Source organism: Aethalodelphis obliquidens, unplaced genomic scaffold (genome assembly GCF_003676395.1).
Source record: "Aethalodelphis obliquidens isolate GAN/ISIS:26980383/991018 unplaced genomic scaffold, ASM367639v1 scaffold27, whole genome shotgun sequence".
In the NCBI taxonomy this organism is placed as follows: domain Eukaryota; kingdom Metazoa; phylum Chordata; class Mammalia; order Artiodactyla; family Delphinidae; genus Aethalodelphis; species Aethalodelphis obliquidens.
Genome location: NW_020837971.1, coordinates 4,760,485 through 4,781,283, shown reverse-complemented (window position 1 = coordinate 4,781,283; position 20,799 = coordinate 4,760,485). Strand labels below are relative to the sequence as shown.

Genomic DNA, 20,799 nt, shown 5'->3' with positions numbered 1-20,799 from the left:
GATGAGAAGCCTGCAATCATTCTTACCCTCTTTCCCTGTATATTAATGTGATGCATGAGTTTTAGATTTTCTCTTTATCACTTTTTTTAAAATTTGGTTATGATTTCCTTGGTATGATTGGGGGGGGTTGGTATTTATGTTTCTTGGGATTTTATTCCAAACTCCATTTTTGAGCATCTTTTATAAACATGTATTTGTATATTCTTAATTAATTGAAGAATTTGGGGATTTTTTTTAGAATTATATTTAAAGACTCTATTAACCTCAGCAAGTAGGATGGTAACAGTTTATTTTATAAGTACTTTTCTATTGAATGTCTCTTAATTTTTAGGAGTTATTTAGGGATTTTTGGTATCATTGCAGTTATATATGTCTGTATTGAAAGAATGTATTCCCTTTCCCCTATATTTATCTCTAAATTTTATATTATATAGTATCTTTAATTTAGCACTTAATTTGTTGAAGTATTGACAACAAATTAAAGACTTTAAGTTAAAGTCTTAACTTTAAGACTAAACACTTAGTTTTTTGATTTGCATAATTAACCAGTCCAGGTCAATTTAATTTTTCAAAATATGGTTACACATAGCTATAATAAAATGAGGTCAGGCTGCTCCTGGAAATCTCCACCCCTTTGCAAGAGCCCTGATGATATGTCTGCCTCCTACCCCTTAAAATTCCCTTACTCTTCTCCCTTCAGGGAGAAGGTGTTTTTAGAGCATGAGCTCTCCCTTCTCCATTCCTTGATTAATGAATAAAGTTTCTGCTCTGCTATACGAAAACGTGTGTGTGTGTGTGTGTGTGTGTAAATAATAAAATGAGTTGTTTGTATCCATATTTAGGTTGAAACTCGTGGTGTTATCCCTTTGTTTAAATATGTAAAGTGGTCTTCTAATTACAGTTCATTTCTAAGATAATACTTTGGTGTTGACCATAAACTTTTTTTGCTTTGAATTTAATAAGGACTTAGCAGAGTGAAACATTAATGGCAGACTCTTCATTATCTCATGTTCTTTTTTAGGCCTGATCAACCCCGAATAACCAAAGATGTAATTTGTTTTCATGCTGAAGATTTCTTAGAAGTAGTTCAACGAATGCAGTTAGATTTACATGAACCTCCACTGTCCCAGGTATATTTTAAACTATTATTATCTTCAATTTAATTTTTATTGTGGAAAAGACTTATTGGTATTTCTTGTTTTGTTTTGTTTTATTTTAGTGTGTCCAGTGGGTTGATGATGCAAAACTTAATCAACTGAGGAGGGAAGGCATTCGCTATGCCAGGATTCAGCTGTATGATAATGACATTTATTTTATTCCAAGGAATGTTGTTCATCAGTTCAAGACAGTTTCAGCTGTATGCAGTTTAGCATGGCATGTTCGTCTCAAGTTATATCACTCAGAGGAGGACACTGCTCAGAATACAGTTACTCATGAAACATGCACATCACCAGATTCCACATCATCAATTCTTGGACCTCACACTGACAACATGATTTGTGCTGTAAGCAAAACCTCCTTGGATTCTGTTTTTTCAGACAAACTTCATTCTAAATATGAATTACAGCAGATTAAACATGAACCTATTGCAACTGTAAGAATCAAGGAAGAACCTGTGAATGTTTATATTCCTGAAAAGACTGGAGCACCAAATAATATGGATGGCAAGAATGTTAAAGCAAAATTGGATCATGTTCAATTTACAGAATTTAAGATTGATGTGGACTCTAAATTTGAAAATAGCAACAAAGATTTAAAGGAAGAAATGTGTCCTGGAAGTCTCATAAGCCTAGTTGATACAAGGCAACATAGTTCAACACATTCAAATCAAGAGAGAAAAGATGATAACATTTTGTGCTAAATTTGTATATACCATTTAATATTGTTTTTTTTCTTAAACTTAATAATGTAATAAAGATTCGTGAATTCTGAAAGCAAGCCAAGAACTTGCTCCCAAGTCTGTTACAAATTATAGTTTATGTAGCTTTGTAACATTCCTCAGTGCCTGTCCATAACTGTGAAGTATCAAAGCATTTAGGGCCAGATGCACTGTAAACATTGCAGGTTTAAACAAAAGGAGTCTTTAAAAAAATCATTTGAGTTGGAGTTGTAGGTTTTAGAATAGAGCTGACATTAACATATATATATATATATATTTTGTAATATGAGCCAGAATTCTTTTTTGACAATTTAAGGCTTTTCCATAGAGCTTATTTATACCGATTTTTTCTTCATTTTAAATGTGTCAGCACTGTAGTGTAAATAGCTTTAAAAAAACCTTTTTAGTGTGATTTATACTGAAATGTGAGCCACTTAATAAAGGTTCATAATAATATGTTTTCTGTTGGGTCTGCAAAAAAACCCCACCAAACTGACAATTCAGTTAAATCATTTATTTGATCTATTATGTTTCTGCTGGTATATCCACTTAGAGTGCTAATGGAGTGCAAATGTATGTATTCAAATCTTGTGAATATTTAAATTCCCCACACTGTGCAAGCATTTTTAAAACCAAGGTTCAGTTATGAAAGCATATTTATATGTGTGTGTGTATGTATGGGAATATATATATATGTTATCATATTTTGCATAACTTCTTAAATTGCTGAATAAGATGAATATGTGAAACTTCCTATGCTCCCTGGAATACATTTTTAAATATTTATATTCAACATTAAGAGAGCAGCTTAGGTAATAGAATCAATTTTATAAGTTGGGAGAAACAAGGTCTGTTAGTGATATTTAACCCTTTAACTAATGAAGTTATGTGACCTGATTATATAGCCCTATAACGTGAATTTTCTTTGTAGTGTATGGAATAAGAAGTTGAGAAAATTTTCTTGCTAATCAGCACCCATACTATACCTAATAGTAGCTGAGAAAAAATGTTCAGTTACAGAAAGTTTAATTCTGAGCAGTTAAAATCCTCTATTACATTTTTCTTGAGGAACAGAAGGAAAATATGGCAAATACAAAATATTAAAATAAGGGCAGTGACTCAACTGCCATATATAAAGAGATAACTAACAAAATAAGATCTGTTACCTCATCTTTCTAAGCATCCCTCTCCCTACCCTAGCAAGGTAAACAACTTAGAGTATTTTTTTCTTTTTTCAAAAGAAGCTCTAGAAAGTAAAATTGGAATAGGAAACAGGATTGCCAGTGCCTAGCTAAAGATGATTAAAACAAATCTCTTCAATAATGGACTTCAGCACCGTTTCAGATTGCTTCAACTACCGTAATTAAAAGTCAAACAAATGTCTTCAGTGTATGCTTTGATGTTAGGAACTATGCTGGTTGCAAATCTATTTTCTTTTACTTGAATTTGGTATTTTTCTGGGCTCATACTTTGGTTGATTACTTTCAAATGGGGTTCTTTGTGCTGCCTTTTGAGCTAGTGTTGCCATTCCACTTTGAGTGGTTTCTACTCCAGCCTCATTTGTGGTACCCATAAAACTGCTTATCTCTCTGGTCAGGGAGAAGCTTACTCAGAGGCATTTCATCAGGAAAAATAAACTGCAGCATTGATGTCATTTCTGGCCTCCAGTTTAAAAGGGTAGGCAAGTATTGTAAGGAAATCTCAGTGGTTAGTAGAAAATCAGTATATTTGCAACATAGGAATTTTCATGACGTAAGGAAAGTATAAATCATGCAAATGTAAATAGGGATTTTGTTTTATATATTACTTAACATGCTCCTCACCACCTTTATCTTCTATTTTTAGCTAAATTTATGTATTTTCACCTACCTTTTTGGGAGACAAAAGTTTATAACAAACCAGTATTGAAAATTGAGAGAGAATGTGGTAACAATGTTTAGGTTTTTCTTTCTTTAAGTGAAGGGTAACATATTTAACAAGGTTCGTTTTAGCTCCAGTTTTCCAGGGTCATACACATAGATGCATGAGACCATACTGCAATAAAATGTCTTTAGGGTATCCCTGCAAAATATATGAGCCTTAAACTTTTAACTTAAAGACATACGTAAAACAACCAGAGTGGTCGCTTTTAAGTGTAGTTTCCTATATAACCGATAGTCAACCTTCTCCATATTTTGAAATTTTAATTGTTTTGTAAAATGCATACATCTCTGTGGAGGTGAAATACAAGTTAGTGAACACAGATTTCAAGATACAGCCTTGTCACCTTGAGTAATGCTTACGTTCCTGTCTTATGGGTTATAATTTAAAAATTCTCTTCAGATGCAATCTGAGAAGTTGTTGGCTACGTTTGTTACATACAAATAATTTTTATTTCAATATTGTATTATATTAATGGTTTCCTAGTTAGTACATTCCAGTTCTTATCTGAACACAACTTTTTTTCTGTTATTTCCAGTTTCTTGGACCAGAATAATGAAGCACTTAAGATACAGTTTCTATATGAACTTATACTATATAGAATAAATAGTTGTTACGTAAATTATTAAATTGCCATACAGACCTTTACAAAAAAAAAAAAAAACTAAGGTACCTCAGTGGTGTCTGCTACAGTGATTTTTTTCTTTTTAATTATTTTTGTTCATATCCTTTTAGCTAAGTAATATATTCCATACTCAGGTTAGCTGGTTAGCTATCAAAAGAATTAAGCATTTGTGATATTTGGTTGAAAACTTTACTAAAGCCATATTCATTATCGTCTTTGTCACTACAGCTGTTGACCTTAAATAAAGATTAGGTTGATCTAGCACAACACTCTGTGTGTGCATGTGCCTGTGCGCGTGTATGTGTATAAGGTTATTGGAAATACTGTTTGTTTCCGCATATATTCATTTTTAATCCATTCTTTAACTTTGTGGGGGGGGTCATGGAGGGTAGGAAATATTTTATTTCTTGGATTAAGTCTTCGAGGTATTTCATTAGCGTTCCTGAGTGTAAAATAGGTTTTTCCCCAATACTTATGGCAGGTAAGATCATCTTTGTAAATAATAGATTTGCACTGTTTTGGTAAATTTGGATTCAGTTATTTTTTGGATAGTTTCATTGTCATGTAAAGCAAATATCTCAGTTCATTTTGCATTTTTAGCGAAGGTGCAGGATTTATTTTTGGAGTTTGAGAGGAATTTTCTTTGTCTTCCACCTTTCAATAAATACTAAAATTGATAACCATAATCTTTTTCCATGTTTTGTAATTATTTTCTTATATTTGACATTTTACTTTCATCTTGTCATATTTAAAAATTCTTGTCTCTATCTTCAACAGAAACCATAAGATCTTGAAAGTGATTCCAGTCTGAAAATCGTTTTTACTCTTAAAAATACCAAAAATTGACTTATGCCAACAGAGAAGAATATTAAAGATCACCTTAAACAAGGTCGCTAAACTAGTAAGGTATGGGTGCTGGGATGGCATGGTAAATTGCCTCCCTTCCCTCTAGATATGACTATTTTTATCCCAGGAGGAGAGGACAAAAGTACCATTGTTTTCAAAATACTTTTAGGCTGGTAAAAAGTGACATGATGGGTTTTATCTTTAGAGTGGTAGAACAGCTGTTTCTTAATCTTTCTTCCTTCTGTTTAACTACTTTGATATGTAAACAAAATTTTACTGGTTTTAGAATGTGCTGTTTCATTAAAGAGTTCTGTTTGATATTGGCTCTGGCAATATACCTCAGATAAGAAAATTAAGAGGACAACTCAGGAGAGGTATAACATCCTTAATCTCTGTCCTGGCTTTTCTGTTCAGTTTTTCCTGTAACCCACTGCATATTGCAGATGGGAGTGACAGCTTTCTAAAATGTTAAGCACAAGGAACCTAAAAGCAGAGATGTCTTTCCTTTTTAAGTTTACAGGCGTTGTATATCATATTTCTACTGGGAGAGCAGGGAAAGGAGGGGGAAAACATCTTGCATTTTAGGTTATCTTCCCTTCAGGATTTCAGACTCAATCAGGGAATGTGAATGACCTGAGAACAAAATGTGGGAAACAGAATTATGTTAACTAGAAATTAAAACTTACTACTCGTATGCTTTATTACCATTATCTACCTTCCAAGAATGGCACTATTAAAATATGAGAACTTTGGATCCTTCAGTACATTTTGAAGTTTAGAATTTATGCATTTATGTCTTGAAAATGTTAAATCTTTACACTTTCCTGTAAAGGTCATTGCTATTGTTCTACTGACTACTACTAAGTGTGCAGACTCGCAAGTCAACATAGTTGCAAATATTTTGCATAGTAGTGTTTAAAATTTTATTTAGACAGTTCAGTCCCCACCCAGCTGTCAAGTTTCTTCTTCAGATGAAATTTTATGTGAAAAATCTCAAGTCTGTCTTAAAAAAACCAAAAAATCTTGAGTATGACTTTTATGCTCTTTTTTCCATCTGTCTTCCTGACTGACAAAGTTCTTAGAAATCTGTCTGCTTCACTTCTCATCTCACTACAATTTCACTTTAATCCTCAAATTTAACATTTTAGCTGAAGTGATTCTCTCAATGGTCACCTTTTGACTACCAAATCCAGTGGGTGCGTTTCTTAATACTTCTGTTTAACCCCTGTAACACTTGTTATCAATCATTTACTCATTAAAGCTCTGCATGACCTGTTGTGGGGTTTATTGTTGTTGTTGGTTTCTGTTTCTTCGGATGGCTTCTTTTACCTCTCCACCATTGTTTAAGGCAGTCTCTATGATTCTTCCCCTTAGGTCTCTAGGCTTTGTCCCTGAACTATCTTCGTGACCCCATGACTTCAGTCAGCCTTGGTTTCTCAATCTCTAATGACCCATGTAATCAAGTCTAAATTCTTCTCCCTTGCCCCCAAGAATTAGCTGTTCCATTCCCTCCTAATTTTGTTATTGCGTCACTCTCTCTCTCTCTGCAGTCATCTCATGGTAATCTGATTTCTCTATCTTTTCCTCTGTGTACAGTTGACCCTTGAACAACATGGGCTTGAACTGCGAGGGTCCACTTACACACTTACACACATATTTTTCAATAAATACATACCACAGTACTATACAATCCGTTGTTGGTTGAATCTAAGAGTGTGGAACCTTGAATATGGAGGGCCGGAGGGCCAAGTGTAAAGTTATAAGTGGATTTTCGCCAGCGTCAGGGTCAGCGCTCCTAACCCCCACGTTGTTCACGCGTCAACTCTACAATATATCATGAGATTTTCTTGAGTGGACCCCAGAAATGTTTGTCTACTCTTCTTGTTATAGTAGCTGTTCACAGTCATAGTAGATGTTCATCTCACCTAGGCTCTTAAAATAGCATAACATGTTCTAGGCTGCCTGCGGCCCTCTGCCCCTACCCCCATTCCAGCCCATTACGTTACCACCAGATTAACCTTTCTAAGACAGATATGGTTGCTACTCTTAGAAATATTCCATGGCTCCAAAGAGTCTTTAAGATGTGACCCTTCCTTTCCAGCCTTATCTACTATAATCTCTTCCATTTGATGTACTCAATTTTCAGCTTTACCAGATGGCAGTACTTGCCATTTCCTTTGTGTACTTTTAAAATTCTTTGCCTTTGCTGGGGAAAATCTCTGCCTCGTATACAACATGGTGAAATCTTACTTCTCTCTTCAAAACTCCAGTTAAACCATCTCTTCTGTGTATCTTTTACTGACCTCATCTGCTCCAACTGTCCCCTCACCTCACAGCTGATATAGATCCAATTATTTCCTCTGCTTCTTGTGTCCTTTCTTCACATCATTAACATTTGTTAAGTGTATGTCAGGCGCTAGCTAAACCATGAGTTAGAAGTTACAAATTTTCTTTATCCCTTTGTGTCCCCAATACCTAATACATAGTACACTTGGTGTTCAGTAAATATTTGAAGGAACAAAAGTTGAACCTTAACTTTATTGGGGTGGAAAAACAAATTATGTAGGTTTCTATAATTTAAAACGTCCATCTCTGACTTAATTCGTAATGTAATTCTAGAATTGCAACAGAAAGAAAAGTGGAGAAAATTAGATCAGTGGGCACTATAAAGAGATGAAATTTCTATTTTGTACTTACTACAGCCTTATAGATAAAGTTTAAGAAGCTACCTATTAGATATCTAGGCCCATTGGGTAATGTGGAGAGTAAGTATTGTAAAGATAATTACACCTATAAAACTTGTTCAACTTTTTTCCCTTCAACTAGAGATACACTGAAAATTATTACAAATTAAGGATAAATTTTAACTATACCTAAAATTATAAAAATAGCAAATATAATTTTCTTTTAAATTATTTTTTATTTTTGGCTGTGTTGGGCCTTTGTTGCTGCACATGGGCTTTCTCTAGTTGTGGCGAGCGGGGGCTACTCTGTTGTGGTGCGTGGGCTTCTCATTGCGGTGGCTTCTCTTGTTGAAGAGCACAGGCTCTAGGCGCGTGGGCTTCAGTAGCTGTGGCTCATGGGCTCAGTAGTTGTGGCTCGCGGGCTCTAGAGCACAGGCTCAGTAGTTGTGGCACAAGGGCTTAGTTGCTCCGTGGCACGTGGGATCTTCCCAGACGAGGGCTCGAACCTGTGTCCCCTGCATTGGCAGGTGGATTCTTAACCACTACGCCACCAGGGAAGCCCAGCAAATACAATTTAAGAAGCATCTTAATATCTCATAGTCTGAAGCAGAATTTAACTATTCCTAAGTCATATTTGGCAAGATAAAGTCTGGTTATCTGGTTGTCAGAGAGGCATTCTGATTAAGCTTGTGTTGTTCTCCCTATTGATACTATAAATAAACATTCAAAAATTGAAAATATTGAAGCAAGATGATAACATGCACTAGTTTTCTTTGTCTTTATTCTGTTAGTGTCTGTTAGTGTCCCACAGGAGTGGGACAAGGACATACAGGTGGCACATTTTCACAGACAAAGTTCTGTAAAGTCACTTCACTGGGATGATATGCTGAGGGCATTTGTAGCAGTACAGCTGTGGGTCATTAAAGGGGGATAGTACACTTGTATAATGTTGAGAAATTTCTTCACTAGTCTGTATTTCTCATCTATAAAATAGGGGGTAATACCTATTCTGTTAATTGGTGGTGAAAATTAATGACAGCACATGCCAAATGCTTATCTAGCACATTACTTGGCATATCATAGACACTACAAACGTTAGCTTCTGATCCTGGAATTAACATAGTAAAAAGAATAGTTAGAAGAGCTGTGTGCTGGGTCACCCTAATTTCACATCTTCACATCACTTCTATGTATTCCTGTCTCTAATTTTGGGCAGAGGATAGGCATCTGGCAAGACGAAAAAGTTGCATCAAGAGGTCAAAGGTGAGGTATGGTGGAGGTAGGACATCAAAAACAAACTTCTTTCTAGTTCACTATTTTGCTCAGGGATGGCAATTCAAAATCATGTCACAGACTGTCTTTTCCTTATATAAGTGAATTACAAATTTGTGTTTGTAGTGTATAGATTATAGTGGTAGTAAATTTGCTTTATGGTGTAGGATTACCAGTATGGTTACAGTATATGATTGGCTAACTTTAATATAGGGCAAGCAAAATGAAAGTAAAATATTGAAGTGTAGATCCCTCTCAAGCTTTTAATCCAGTGTTGTCTTTATGTAGCATCTGATAACTGGTATCTTCTGTTGATGCTTTCTTTTTTTTTCTTCAATAGGAAACCTATTTGTGGAAATAGCATTTGGAGTTAAACGTCTCCATTTACCAATGACCATGGGCTAATTTCATTTAATTTACCTGGGCTTTAGTTTTTCTATCATGAGGTTTTTTGTTTTTTTCCTGTGTACCTTCTTTATCTAAGTCATGAATTCTAAGGACACCAATAATACTTTGAGGAAGAGTGATGTTTACTCTGCAAACATGATCAATCAAGGATAAAGGAAATCCCTTTGTTTAATGCTAAAAGAACTCTGATAATTTTCCTCTCAATAGAGAGAAATAACTTTTCTTTATGATGCAGGTGCATAGTAATATGCCTGCCCCTATTTGAAAATGGCTCTATGGTTTCCTTTCCTTTTTTGGCCATCACTTCTGTTCATTAATATCAGTTCCTCTTATTTGCTGCACTGAAAAAGCAAAGTAGAAACCAGATGATCAAATTCTAAGGTTAATAACTCTTAAAATTACAGTAAGCTGTAGCCCACGGATGGATTTCTACTTCTTGAAGCTTTATGCAACTATTTTTCTTAATGCTTGGAAGCTCTCCATTGGTGGATTTCTGGTCATGTTTCATGTGGTAGTGGATGGTGCTACCACATCTGGTTTCTGTGTTCATGAAATGTTGAATAAGTCGTGGTTCCTCTGAATATCTATTTCCTACTTTTCATATTTTTAATTGCTATAGAAAATTATTTTGTTCACATGTTGCTTTTAATCAGAATTTTTTTTTTTTATAAATTTATTTTTGGCTGCATTGGGTCTTTGTTGCTGCTTGTGGGCTTTCTCTAGTTGCAGCCAGCGGGGCTCCTCTTTGTTGCGGTGCGCAGGCTCTAGGCATGCAGTCTTCAGTAGTTGTGGCTCGCAGGCTCAGTAGTTGTGGCGCACAGGCTTAGTTGTTCTGTGGCATGTGGGATCTTCCCGGACCACAGCTTGAACCCGTGTCCCCTGCACTGGCAGGCAGATTCTTAACCACTGCGCCACCAGGGAAGCCCTCAGTCAGACTTTTTGATAAGTATTTGCCCAAACCAGTTTAAGTTACTTCTCTGTGTTGACCTGGAAATTAATGACTTCACTAAAACCTTTCAAATTTAAGTTTCTTTCTTAAGGCAGAATGTGTTCTTTTTATAAACACCATCAGTAAACATCTCTATTATAAAGGAGGTATCCTATAGCTAAGACCAAGGGGAAGATATTTTCTGCAGTACTTACTGTTTATGTATTATTACATTAGTTTTGTTTCCGTCTGTAAGCATAATTTCTCTTTTATGTCTTCCATTACTTACTGTTCTAAAGTAGGCTGTGATATTGTAATTTATAATTAGAAATATGTATCTAATCTTCATCCCTGTTCCTGGCATAGGAATCAGATACCCTTGGAATTTCCTAAGTGATAAGTGTGATTAAGGTGTCTTTTGAGCTTATGTTAATGAGGAGACTCTTGCAAAGCTCCTAGGTAACCTACGGATTGGGGCTGGTTGCCAGGGGAACCAACCTAGCGATTAGAGTTGAAACTTTCAGTCCCCCTCTCCCCACCAGGGCTGGAGATTGAGTGCAATCACCAATGGCTAATGATTTAATTAATCATGCCTATGTAATCAAGTTTCCATAAAATACCAAAAGGACAAGGTTCAGAAAGTTTCTAGGTTGGTGAACATGAGGAGATGGGGAAAGAGTGGTGTGCCCAGAGAGCATGGAAGCTCTGCACCCCTTCCCCATACCTTGCCTTACGAATCTTCCATCTGGCTGTTCCTGAGTTAATATCCTCTTATAATAAACTGGTGTCTAGTAAGTAAAATGTTTCTCTGAGTTATGTGAGCTGCTCTAGCAAATTAATCAAATTCAAGGAGAGGGTCATGGGAACCTCCATTCTAGAGGTGGTAGGTCAGAAGCAAGGTGACAACCTGAATTTGTGCCTGGCATCCGAAGTTGCAGAGGGGGTGGGGGGCACGTGCAGTTTTCTGGGACTGAACCCTTAACTTGTGGTATCTGATGCTATCTCCAGATAGTGTCAGAACTGAGTTAATTCCTTGGTGATGTAGGGAAAAAACACACACATCTGGTGTCCGAATCGGGGAGGCACACATCAATAACTTACTGCTGCTTCAGGTTGTTTATTTAGTGTGGCAGTATACCAAGTTAAGTAAGAAGAGTTCTACTTCCTGGGACTCTTTCAGATACTCTTACAATTGATTGATCCTCATGTGTGAACAAGTTGGTTATTGTGTTGCCTTTTTACATATAATTCTTACCGAACTTCTCTTTTCCTTGGAGACCAGTCCCACATTTCCTCTTAGTAATGTCATATAGAATTTCTGCTTTTGCTTGTTTCATGGCCTAGCTCAGGGGTCAGGAAACTACTGCCAATAGGCCATATTTAGGCCACTGCCTGCTTTTTGTATAGCCTGTAAGGCAAGAAAGGTTTTTAGTTTTAAACGGTTGAAACAAAAATCAAAAGAATAATATGTTGTGATATGTGGCAATCATACAAAATTTAAATTTCATTGTCCACAAATAGTTTTATTGGGACATAGCCATAGTCTATGGCTGCTTTCTCACCACAAGAGCCGAGTAGTTGTGACAGAAACCATATGGCCCACAAAACTTTTAAGTATTTACTATATAGCCCTTTACAGAAGTACTTTGCTGACTCCTGGCCTAGCTGATTGTTTACATGTGGTGCTGTTCCTTCTTTTCTCTGTGAGAGATTATACTTAGATGATACTTTCACAACTACAGGTTTTCCTGAACTACAAAACCCTCCTATCTGGTTTCTCACAGAGATTACAGCTTTCTTCTGCTTTGAATGTATTAATAGATTCCAGTGACCAAATAGTTTAGATCTCTCAATTGAATTAGGAATACCTGATCAAGTCTTGGAACATTATGTTCCCCATATTAACTATCCTTCTTAATCCTATTTTTACATACCCCAAATACTAATATATACCAATTATAAGACAGGGAAATATCTGTAACTGATCAGTTTTTTATTTATTTACCCTACCTCTGTAGTTTCAAACAAAGAGTTAAGCAGTATTAATTTGTAGTGCTGTGGCTGAAACTTTGTCATATTATCTGTCTTTACCAAGGAGAACTAGACCAAAATGCTATATTTAAGCAATCCTCTCAAGTATTAGCAGCCAGAAACCACTTTTTTGTTAGATATTTTTTAAATGAACAAAATACTCCTTTAGATACTCCCAAAGCTAAGTGAGGGCTGTATAGGGCAAGAACATCACCCTGACCCTGCTTTAGGGTTATAAGACACTTAAGACTCTTTGGAATTCTTGTAAGTACTGCCACCTACACTTCACTGGAATTGGTTAAGTACCCTCGTAGGGTGATCTATAATTTTTCAAACCAGGACACTTCTAAGAATGAAAGGGGAACTAACTCCCTGAGACCCCAGGACAATAGGCATAAACTGGACTTTCCTGACATAACTGGGATGTATAGTTCCCCTAACATTAGAAAGAGGCAAGCTTCTGCTCTGTTTTAATATGCTACCTCTAGTTTATTTGTTTCAAATAGAAGGCAGAGGTAACAATGAACTTAGCCTAGATAAAAAACTGTCGAACTCTCAGATTCTTTCTGAATGTAAACATGAAGTGGCACCCCTAATTATTTCAGTAACTGTTTTTCCTTCATAATCGAGAAGCACTATTTACTATGGTAGTAATGGGGCCATGATATATTAAACTTCTACCCAAATATGTAGATTTAAATGTTGATCACATACTTAAAACATTATTCAATAGTCAAGTAGAAAAATAAGATCCAAAACAAACTTTATTTACATAGGACAATAAGGGTACTAATAACTCAAATACTGAATAATTAAGTTTTGGGTTGACTAGAAGTCCATGATTCACCAAGACTACTTTATGGAAGCAGTATAAAATTACATTTGATATTTTTCTCAGTTCTCTGGCATTCTTCAAGCTTTCAAGGATTCAGAACACTTTAATGATAGCTTGTTGAACAGCAATAAAATGAGATGATGTCCTTAGAAGTCAGTCTCTCACAAAAAAGACGTTATATCCAAGCTCTATCAAAGCCCCAGCCAGTAAGGCCCATAAAGGAATGAAGACATAGGACAGATTCATGGTAGTAAACTGTTCCAGTTTAGCACAGAGTGCAAGGCAGAAGGCTAATTTAAGTAACATTGCAATGAGGTACCAGGCTTTTTTTTTAATATTGTGTGATCCATGTCGAGGGTCAAAGCCAGACTTACATCGCCCAGCCATTTTCACAATCAGCATGACAAGAAGGATAGTATCAAATATCCAGACTGGAATAAATATGAGGAACCAGTTCCAAGGTGCCTTCTCATCCAGTTTCAACACCAACATGATCAAGAAGAGTAATGTGAAAAGCCAGGTGAGTAGTACTCTCTGAGCCAAGGACATTCTCATTTAAACAGTTTAAAGAGGCTGTTGCAGAGTCGAAAAAAGGGAAATATACCCTAAGAGAAGGAAAAAAAGTCAAGATTGTTTTGATACCAGAAAAAAATTTTTCTATTCCTGGTTTACAAAGCTGGCTCTTTCCAGCTTTGTAAAACTGATCTATATTTCTGTTTTGTACTAGTACTGTATGACTGTTACTGGATATGTTCTAATATCTGTGAGGTCTAGTACCTATTTACCATTTTCTTTTCCAGAATATTTTCTACTATTTTGACCTTCCACGTTTTTCAATGCTAAAATCACTAGTTCTTAAAAACTTGGAATTTTGATAGGAATGCATTCATCTATAATACTTAGGTATAAGCACTTATTTAATCTTCACATTATAGGTTTACAGTATGTTCCATACTTACTCACGTTTTTTTATCAACCTTGTGACCAATGGGAAAAGGGTAAATAGAATGGGAAATCAGAAGCCAGGCTGCATGAAGTTGGGTGAGGAGTTAACAGAAGATAATGAAATGCAAACAGTTGACAACATTTTATTCCTTTGAAACATTTGGAGAAAAGAAGATGAAAGGTCAGACATACAATGAGGATGACAAAGGAAGGATCAAGGGCTTCCCTGGTGGCGCAGTGGTTGAGAGTCCGCCTGCCGATGTAGGGGACACGGGTTCGTGCCCCGGTCCGGGAAGATCCCACATGCCGCGGAGCGGTTGTGCCCGTGAGCCATGGCCGCTGAGCCTGAGCGTCCGGAGCCTGTGCTCCGCAACGGGAGAGGCCACAACAGTGAGAGGCCCGCGTATCACAAAAAAAAAAAAAAAGAAGGATCAAGAACAAATTTTCAGTAAAGTAGGAATCTAAGTATGATTATAAACAGAGGGAAATAAGCCACTGGGCAGTGATAGACTGAGGATGAGAGAGGACACTTGATGGCAACAGGAAAAGATCAGAAGGTAATGGGGATGGTAACAAAAGCATGGGTGATAGGAGTAAAAATGCAGGAAGATAAGAAACAGGGAAAAGGTGAGGAAGCTGGCTAGATAAATCAAATGCCCTAGACTATCATGTTTTAAGTAATTATATTTTAGAACTAACTTTGATTGCTACATCTCTACTACTTCAAACAGTGGGTGACTGTCATGGTGCAAGAGTATATATCTGTTGCATTTCAATAGTGACCTGTGAATCTCCTAGCTCCCTTCTTTCCCTTATACCCATCTGCCTGCACTCAACTTGTTTACTTGGCTGGCAGATACTTCATACTGCACTATGAAAAACAGATGCTTTTGCTCCCAGGAAGGCATTTTCCGTGCTGGTCTCCTTTCCTGGCCAGAGGCTGCCATTGTGGAATGTGGGACTGACTTTGGAAGAAGAGGTGGAGAGGTGCGTACTGATTAGTAACTACAGATGGGTTTCACACTGTAAATTGAATTTGCTCAATTTCCATTTCCAATCGATCTGGCCATTTTTATGGACTTTTAAAAGGTTTACGATAATACAGTTGCTTAAACGTAACTTTTCCATCAGCCAGCCACTGGATGAGTCAAGCTTCATTTTTTCTCGTAAAGAACTGAGTAGCAACTGGTCACAGGAAGGGAGCTGCATTCAACATAGGTACTTGAAGACTGGAGGTGAAAAGGCTGCAAAGAACACAGTCTTGTGGCTACAAGTTCTATTATGTGGGATGCAACAAACTTCTGTATGCACTTTTACTAAAATGCCCTCGATTGGGAAGCACTCTGTTGATATTTAAATGACACTTGAAGGATTATGGATGCTGGGGTTCAGTGATGACCTACAACTCCGATTTCATTAATTTATTAATAAATCTCTGTTAACTTATTATATTTGTTTCCTACTACTACTTTCTTCTTAAAGAAGGGCGGTGGAGGGGGGCAGGGTGGAGGGAGCTGCATACTCCAAAACAAAAATTTGTTCAAGTATTTCTCATTTGAGGTGGTTATTTCTTGCACCTGCAAGATAGTTAAGTATATACTTATCCATTGTTAAAACCTGCGCTTCCCCTAAATGGCAATCTAAAGGCCCCCTGCCCACAGTTCAACGTCTCGGTACCAGGTGTGTGGGCTTGATCATTTGTCCATGGTGCTTGCCACACCATCTCGCATTTCCCTTCTCTCGCGACTGCCAGTACACTTCCCGGTGAACTCGCCCCATCCCGAAGACAGTTTTGTTTAATGGGCCCCCAATACAGAGCTATTCTAAACAATGAGTCACTTTCTAAAGGCTCCTGCTGCAAAAGCCTGACCGTCCTTCAAAGGAACAGCGTTGTGCTTACACTTACCTGATTTTCGGGCCTACTTGTCTCAGAACTTCAGGGCGTTCCTAAACTATCCTTGCCCTTCGTCTTCGAATGCCGACGGTCCGCCAACGGTGCCCTATCCGGACTCCCCCCATTCTGCACTGTGGGACCAGTACATTCTGGAGTTGAACGCAGTTCTTGTACAATATGATCCACAATGCAAACAGAATCCCGGTGCCAAGAGGCGTATGTGCGTTTGGGACCGGGAGTGTGAGGGGGTGAGGGGATGAGGGACGGCGACACGGCCCACGGAAGCATCTGGAGGCCAGGGCACCGGGGGGTGGGGGGCGCGGGGGGCGAGTGCACTTCGGAGGATGCCGGCTCGTTGGAGCCCCGAACTCACCTGGCAGCGCCGCTGGCTGGAGAGCGCAGAGGGGCGCGAAGATTAGGAAATTCGCCAGTTTGGATCCTTGGCCTTTTCCACCACGCTTTTTCCCCCATTAAATCCAGAATCCGTCACATGATAATCAAGAAAAAGATCTCAGTTCCGCCTCTCCAAACAACCACAGTGGAACCTCTCTCAGGTCTACCTCGGGGCCGCGCCCACATCCGGGGCGGGGTCTCACCGCCCTGGGCCTACCCTATAGGTAGAAAGAACGCCAATCTGGGTTCAGAGGCCCCCTTCCCTGCGGTAATTGGACCATTTGGCCGCCAGTGCCAACCAACCGACTTTTCCGTGCGATCGGGTTTGTCAAAAAGGCGGCAATAAAAGAAGCCAGTAGGCCCGCCTCTCTACTGCTACGGGCTAGGAGGAAAGTCAGTCTAAGCATAGCCGGGAGCGTCCGCGGTCCCATTGGGCCCACAGATGCCAATCAGACTTGCCAGCGCTCCGCCCCGCCTCCTCGGGGCGCCCCGCCCCTCCCCTCGCTCTCCCAGTCAGCGCGCGGAGACTGCAGGCTCCGGCGCAAAATCCTGCGGGAGAGGGGGTGGGGCGACGGCTCTGGAGGCAGCGCGCCCGCGGGTTGCTTCGTTGTGGCTCGTCAGGCTCCCGTGGCGGCGGCGGCGGCGTTTGCCTCGGTGTCTCCCGCGCGCACTCCAGCCGCCTCCTAGCGGCGCGGCGCCCTTTCCTACGGTAAGAGCCGGCATCACCTCCGCGCTGAGGCGGGCCGCGTGGAGGTCGTTGGGTTCTGACAGAAGCGGAGGATGAAGCTGGACGAGGGAGGAGAAGAGCGGCGGGTGGTATGGAGGTGGGGGGTGTGGGGGCATCGCGTAGTCCTCCCGGCCCGTGACTTCCTCGGCAGCCGCCGGCACCTGCGCTCCGGGACGCTATCATTTGGCCGGTGGCGGAGGCTCAGCCTCCCTCCTCCCGAACCCGCGCTGTCCTCGAGCCTTGATGGTGATGGGCCGAAGCCCAGCGCCGCCTCCCGCCCCTCCGCCCCCTCCCAAGTCCCCTCTCCTTCGCTTCCTTCCCCTGGCGCTATGTTTGGGGCGCGTCGGGTCCTGGAGGGAGTGCGGGGTCATCGGGTGGCCGAGCCGGGGTCGGCGGGGAGCGGCCAGCTAGCAGTCGGAGGAGCGGGCTCGGGAGGAGGGGGCGACCCTGCGCGCGCTGGACGCCGACTGGAGGGGGTCGCTGCCCTGCTCCCACTGAGCGGGCAACAGTTTAGTTTTCTGATTCCAGCACTGACTGCGGAGCTGGCGCTGAAATCCTTGGCATGGGCCTTAAAGGGATATTTCTTGTCTGGAAACAATGCCGCGGTCCATCAGCGTGCTTCACCTTTTCTTATTTTGATCTGCCTGATGTTGACAGCCAGTGTTCTGGTATTGTTCCTTCGAGTCATGGCTTTCTAACGCAACACCTCCTTGTAGAACTTCAGAGATTATTCTGTCACTAATCTGTCACCCTTTTAAATTTTAGCCCGGCCAGAAAAGGCCCTGCTTTATAACAACATATACTGTCTAGGGAAGTACAGAATCTGGAACAATTTATTAATCTCTGTATCTACATACCAAGTAATTTTAAAATTCGTGGTGAATGTGTTAGGTATTTTGTTATTCACACTTGCTCACTTTGTTAATGGTATATTCTGTTTACTTTGAGATTGGTTGTTATTTATGGTACTTCGATTTTAGAGCTTTTGGTTAGCTTTAGCCAACTAAGCATTTGAAGATTTTTCTTTTTTTTTCCCCTTTGAGACTGGCTATAGCCTTAGTGTTTGCTCTTGTTTCTAGGGATTATGTATTTTTTAAAACTTTTTTCTCCAAAACTGGGCTTTTTCATAGACTTTTAAAATTTTAAGGGGGAATTCTGATAATTTGGAAACTAGGCACTTTAGCCTAAAGAGCCGTAAAATAGCATAACAATATAAAATCCTAACTTTTTGGAGTAAGAGTTGCTAAGTTTAAGAGAAGGAAATGGGTATCCTCTGTCAGGTGTAGTGGCTTAGCCTCTAGATTCCAGACCAATATGGAGGTGTGGTGAGAATGAGCCATGCCTGAGACCAGACACAGGTGGTTCCAGGAGCGTTTTCTTGCAGGGGAAATAGCCTGCCTCCCACACAGGTTAGTTGTCTTCCTGCATCAGGTGGTATTAAGTTAGGTGGTAGTAAAATAGGAAGTGTCTGTGTTCCAATTTTCAAACTTGCTGGTAGGGCTTGAAAATGTGGTGAACAAATAAAATATAGTATACAGTGGGGGCACTCTTGCATAGTCAAGCCTCCAAGAATAAACTTTTTTTGAGTCCAGACTGGCACTGGACAGTTGGCCCTAAAAGTCAAGTAAGTGACCTGAGCAATTTTTAAACCATGAACCTTTTTGGCTAGTCCATTTCATTCAAAATTGCAAGGAAATTTTTTTTAAGTTTTTATTGGAGTATAGTTGATTTACAGTGTTGTGTTAGTTTCAGGTGTACAGGAAAGTGAATCAGTTATACATATAGCCACTCTTTTTTAGATTCTTTTTCTATATAGGCCATTACAGAGTATTGAGTAGAGTTCCCTGTGGTACATAATAGGTCCTTATTAGCTATCTATTTTATATATAGTAGTGTGTATATGTCAATCCCAGTCTTCCAATATACACCCCCTGGTAAACATAAGTTTGTTTTCCACATCTGTAACTCTATTTCTCTTTTGTAGATAAGTTCATTTGTACCCTTTTTTAAGATTCCACGTATAAGCGGTATCATGTGATATTTATCTTGTCTGACTTAACTTCACTAAGTACAATAATCTCTAGGTCCATCCATGTTGCTGCAAGTGGCATTATTTTATTCTTTATTATGGCTGAGTAATATCAAGATTATAAGGAATTTGTACTGAAAAAGGCTACACTAGACTGAGCCGAAGAAAATTTAGGGTAGCCTGTAGGAAAAGATGAGGATTGTCTATGTTACCTCATTTAATCCTTTTAATCCTAGGAGGTAGCTACTGTGATTACTGTCCTCCCATGAGTTAATGTAGGTTAACTCATGTGTTCAAGATTTCTCAGCTAATAAGTTGGTGGAGGTGGAATTTACATCTAATCAATCTGATTACAAAGCTTATATTCCAAGCTGTTGTGCTTTCCCATCACAGTAAAAATGGCTTCATAGAGATTTGGTTGAAGGAGAGTAATCAATGGAAAATAATGCTGCAAAACCATAAACTGAATATTCAGTAACGCTTTGAGATCGTTGTATAATAGGCTCTGTTGAGTGTTGCTGGGAGGTAAGGATGGAGTAACCTTCCCTGTCTTTGAGGAACATCCCTGTAGTGGGAGAGAGAGATATTTGAACGAATAATGGTAACACAATGCAGTATATACTATAAGAGAGTGCCGTAGAGTGTGTGGTTTCATGGAAAGAGAATTCAGTTAAAATTCAGACAGACTAGCGTTTGAATTCCTGTTTTGATTTGTGACCTTGAACATGATACCAAACCTTTTTCATCTTTAGTTTCCTTATCTGTTAAGTGGAGAGAATAATGTTTCAAAGGGGAGTATTAGTATTAAACAAAATATGTAAAGTATTGTCACATTGGTAAGCCCTGAATGAAGAAGAAGGAAAAAATAAATTGAACAGAGTTGAGAAGGGGTTGGAGGTTTAGCAGGGAGCTATCTCTGGAACCTAAAAATGTGACTGATAATTTTGATTAGTGGGGAGGGAAGGCATCAAACACAGAACACACAGAACTGGGGGCAGGAGAACCGGAATATGGATTGTTGAGGGAATGGCAAGTAATTGTGGCTCTGTATAGAAAGTATTTTTGAAGGCCAAATTTAAATGATAATTGTATAGAAATGTGGCTGGACAATTTTAGTGGTTATAAATTGCATACTTAGATACTGAAATTATAGGAATATCTCAAGAGTTTGTGCATTGTTACATTTTTATTTAATATTTACCTTTGAATACTTATTTTCCCTACTGTCAGTTAAAATTTCATTTCCAAACATGTTCAGGCAAGCAACTATTTCATTATTTCATTGGGATACTTCATTCTAAGCTGTAAAAGAAGACTAAGGCAATTGCACCAAATTTGTGAGGTGTGTTTTGGGATTATTTAAAAAAGAAGAATCTTGGGAAT

At 38.9% G+C, this 20,799-nt stretch overlaps 3 protein-coding genes across 7 annotated transcripts in view; 2 read left to right on the top strand and 1 right to left on the bottom strand.

The window, feature by feature from the left end:
• Window positions 1-6,952, top strand: part of RSBN1L (round spermatid basic protein 1 like) — a 67,129-nt gene extending 60,177 nt beyond the window's left edge. Inside the window, exons 7-8 of the mRNA XM_027123808.1 lie at window positions 1,022-1,130; window positions 1,220-6,952. Coding sequence (XP_026979609.1) covers window positions 1,022-1,130; window positions 1,220-1,861 — 751 coding nt within the window. The 3' untranslated portion in view covers window positions 1,862-6,952. The remainder of the gene's footprint in view (window positions 1-1,021; window positions 1,131-1,219) is intronic.
• A 6,387-nt stretch (window positions 6,953-13,339) lies between these two features.
• Window positions 13,340-16,817, bottom strand: TMEM60 (transmembrane protein 60). Its single transcript, XM_027123807.1, has 2 exons — window positions 16,641-16,817; window positions 13,340-14,033 (listed from the first exon to the last, which is right to left on the bottom strand). Exon 2 carries the CDS (start codon window positions 13,981-13,983, stop codon window positions 13,582-13,584), a length of 402 nt encoding a protein of 133 aa, XP_026979608.1. The 5' UTR covers window positions 13,984-14,033; window positions 16,641-16,817; the 3' UTR covers window positions 13,340-13,581.
• Window positions 16,818-17,171: 354 nt separating this feature from the next.
• Window positions 17,172-20,799, top strand: part of PHTF2 (putative homeodomain transcription factor 2) — a 113,129-nt gene continuing 109,501 nt past the window's right edge. For 2 of the 5 annotated variants that reach the window (XM_027123805.1, XM_027123806.1), the window contains exon 1: window positions 17,172-17,369. The gene's annotated coding sequence lies outside the window, so the exon portion shown is untranslated. The remainder of the gene's footprint in view (window positions 17,370-20,799) is intronic. The other 3 variants (XM_027123804.1, XM_027123803.1, XM_027123802.1) reach the window with 3 other exon arrangements.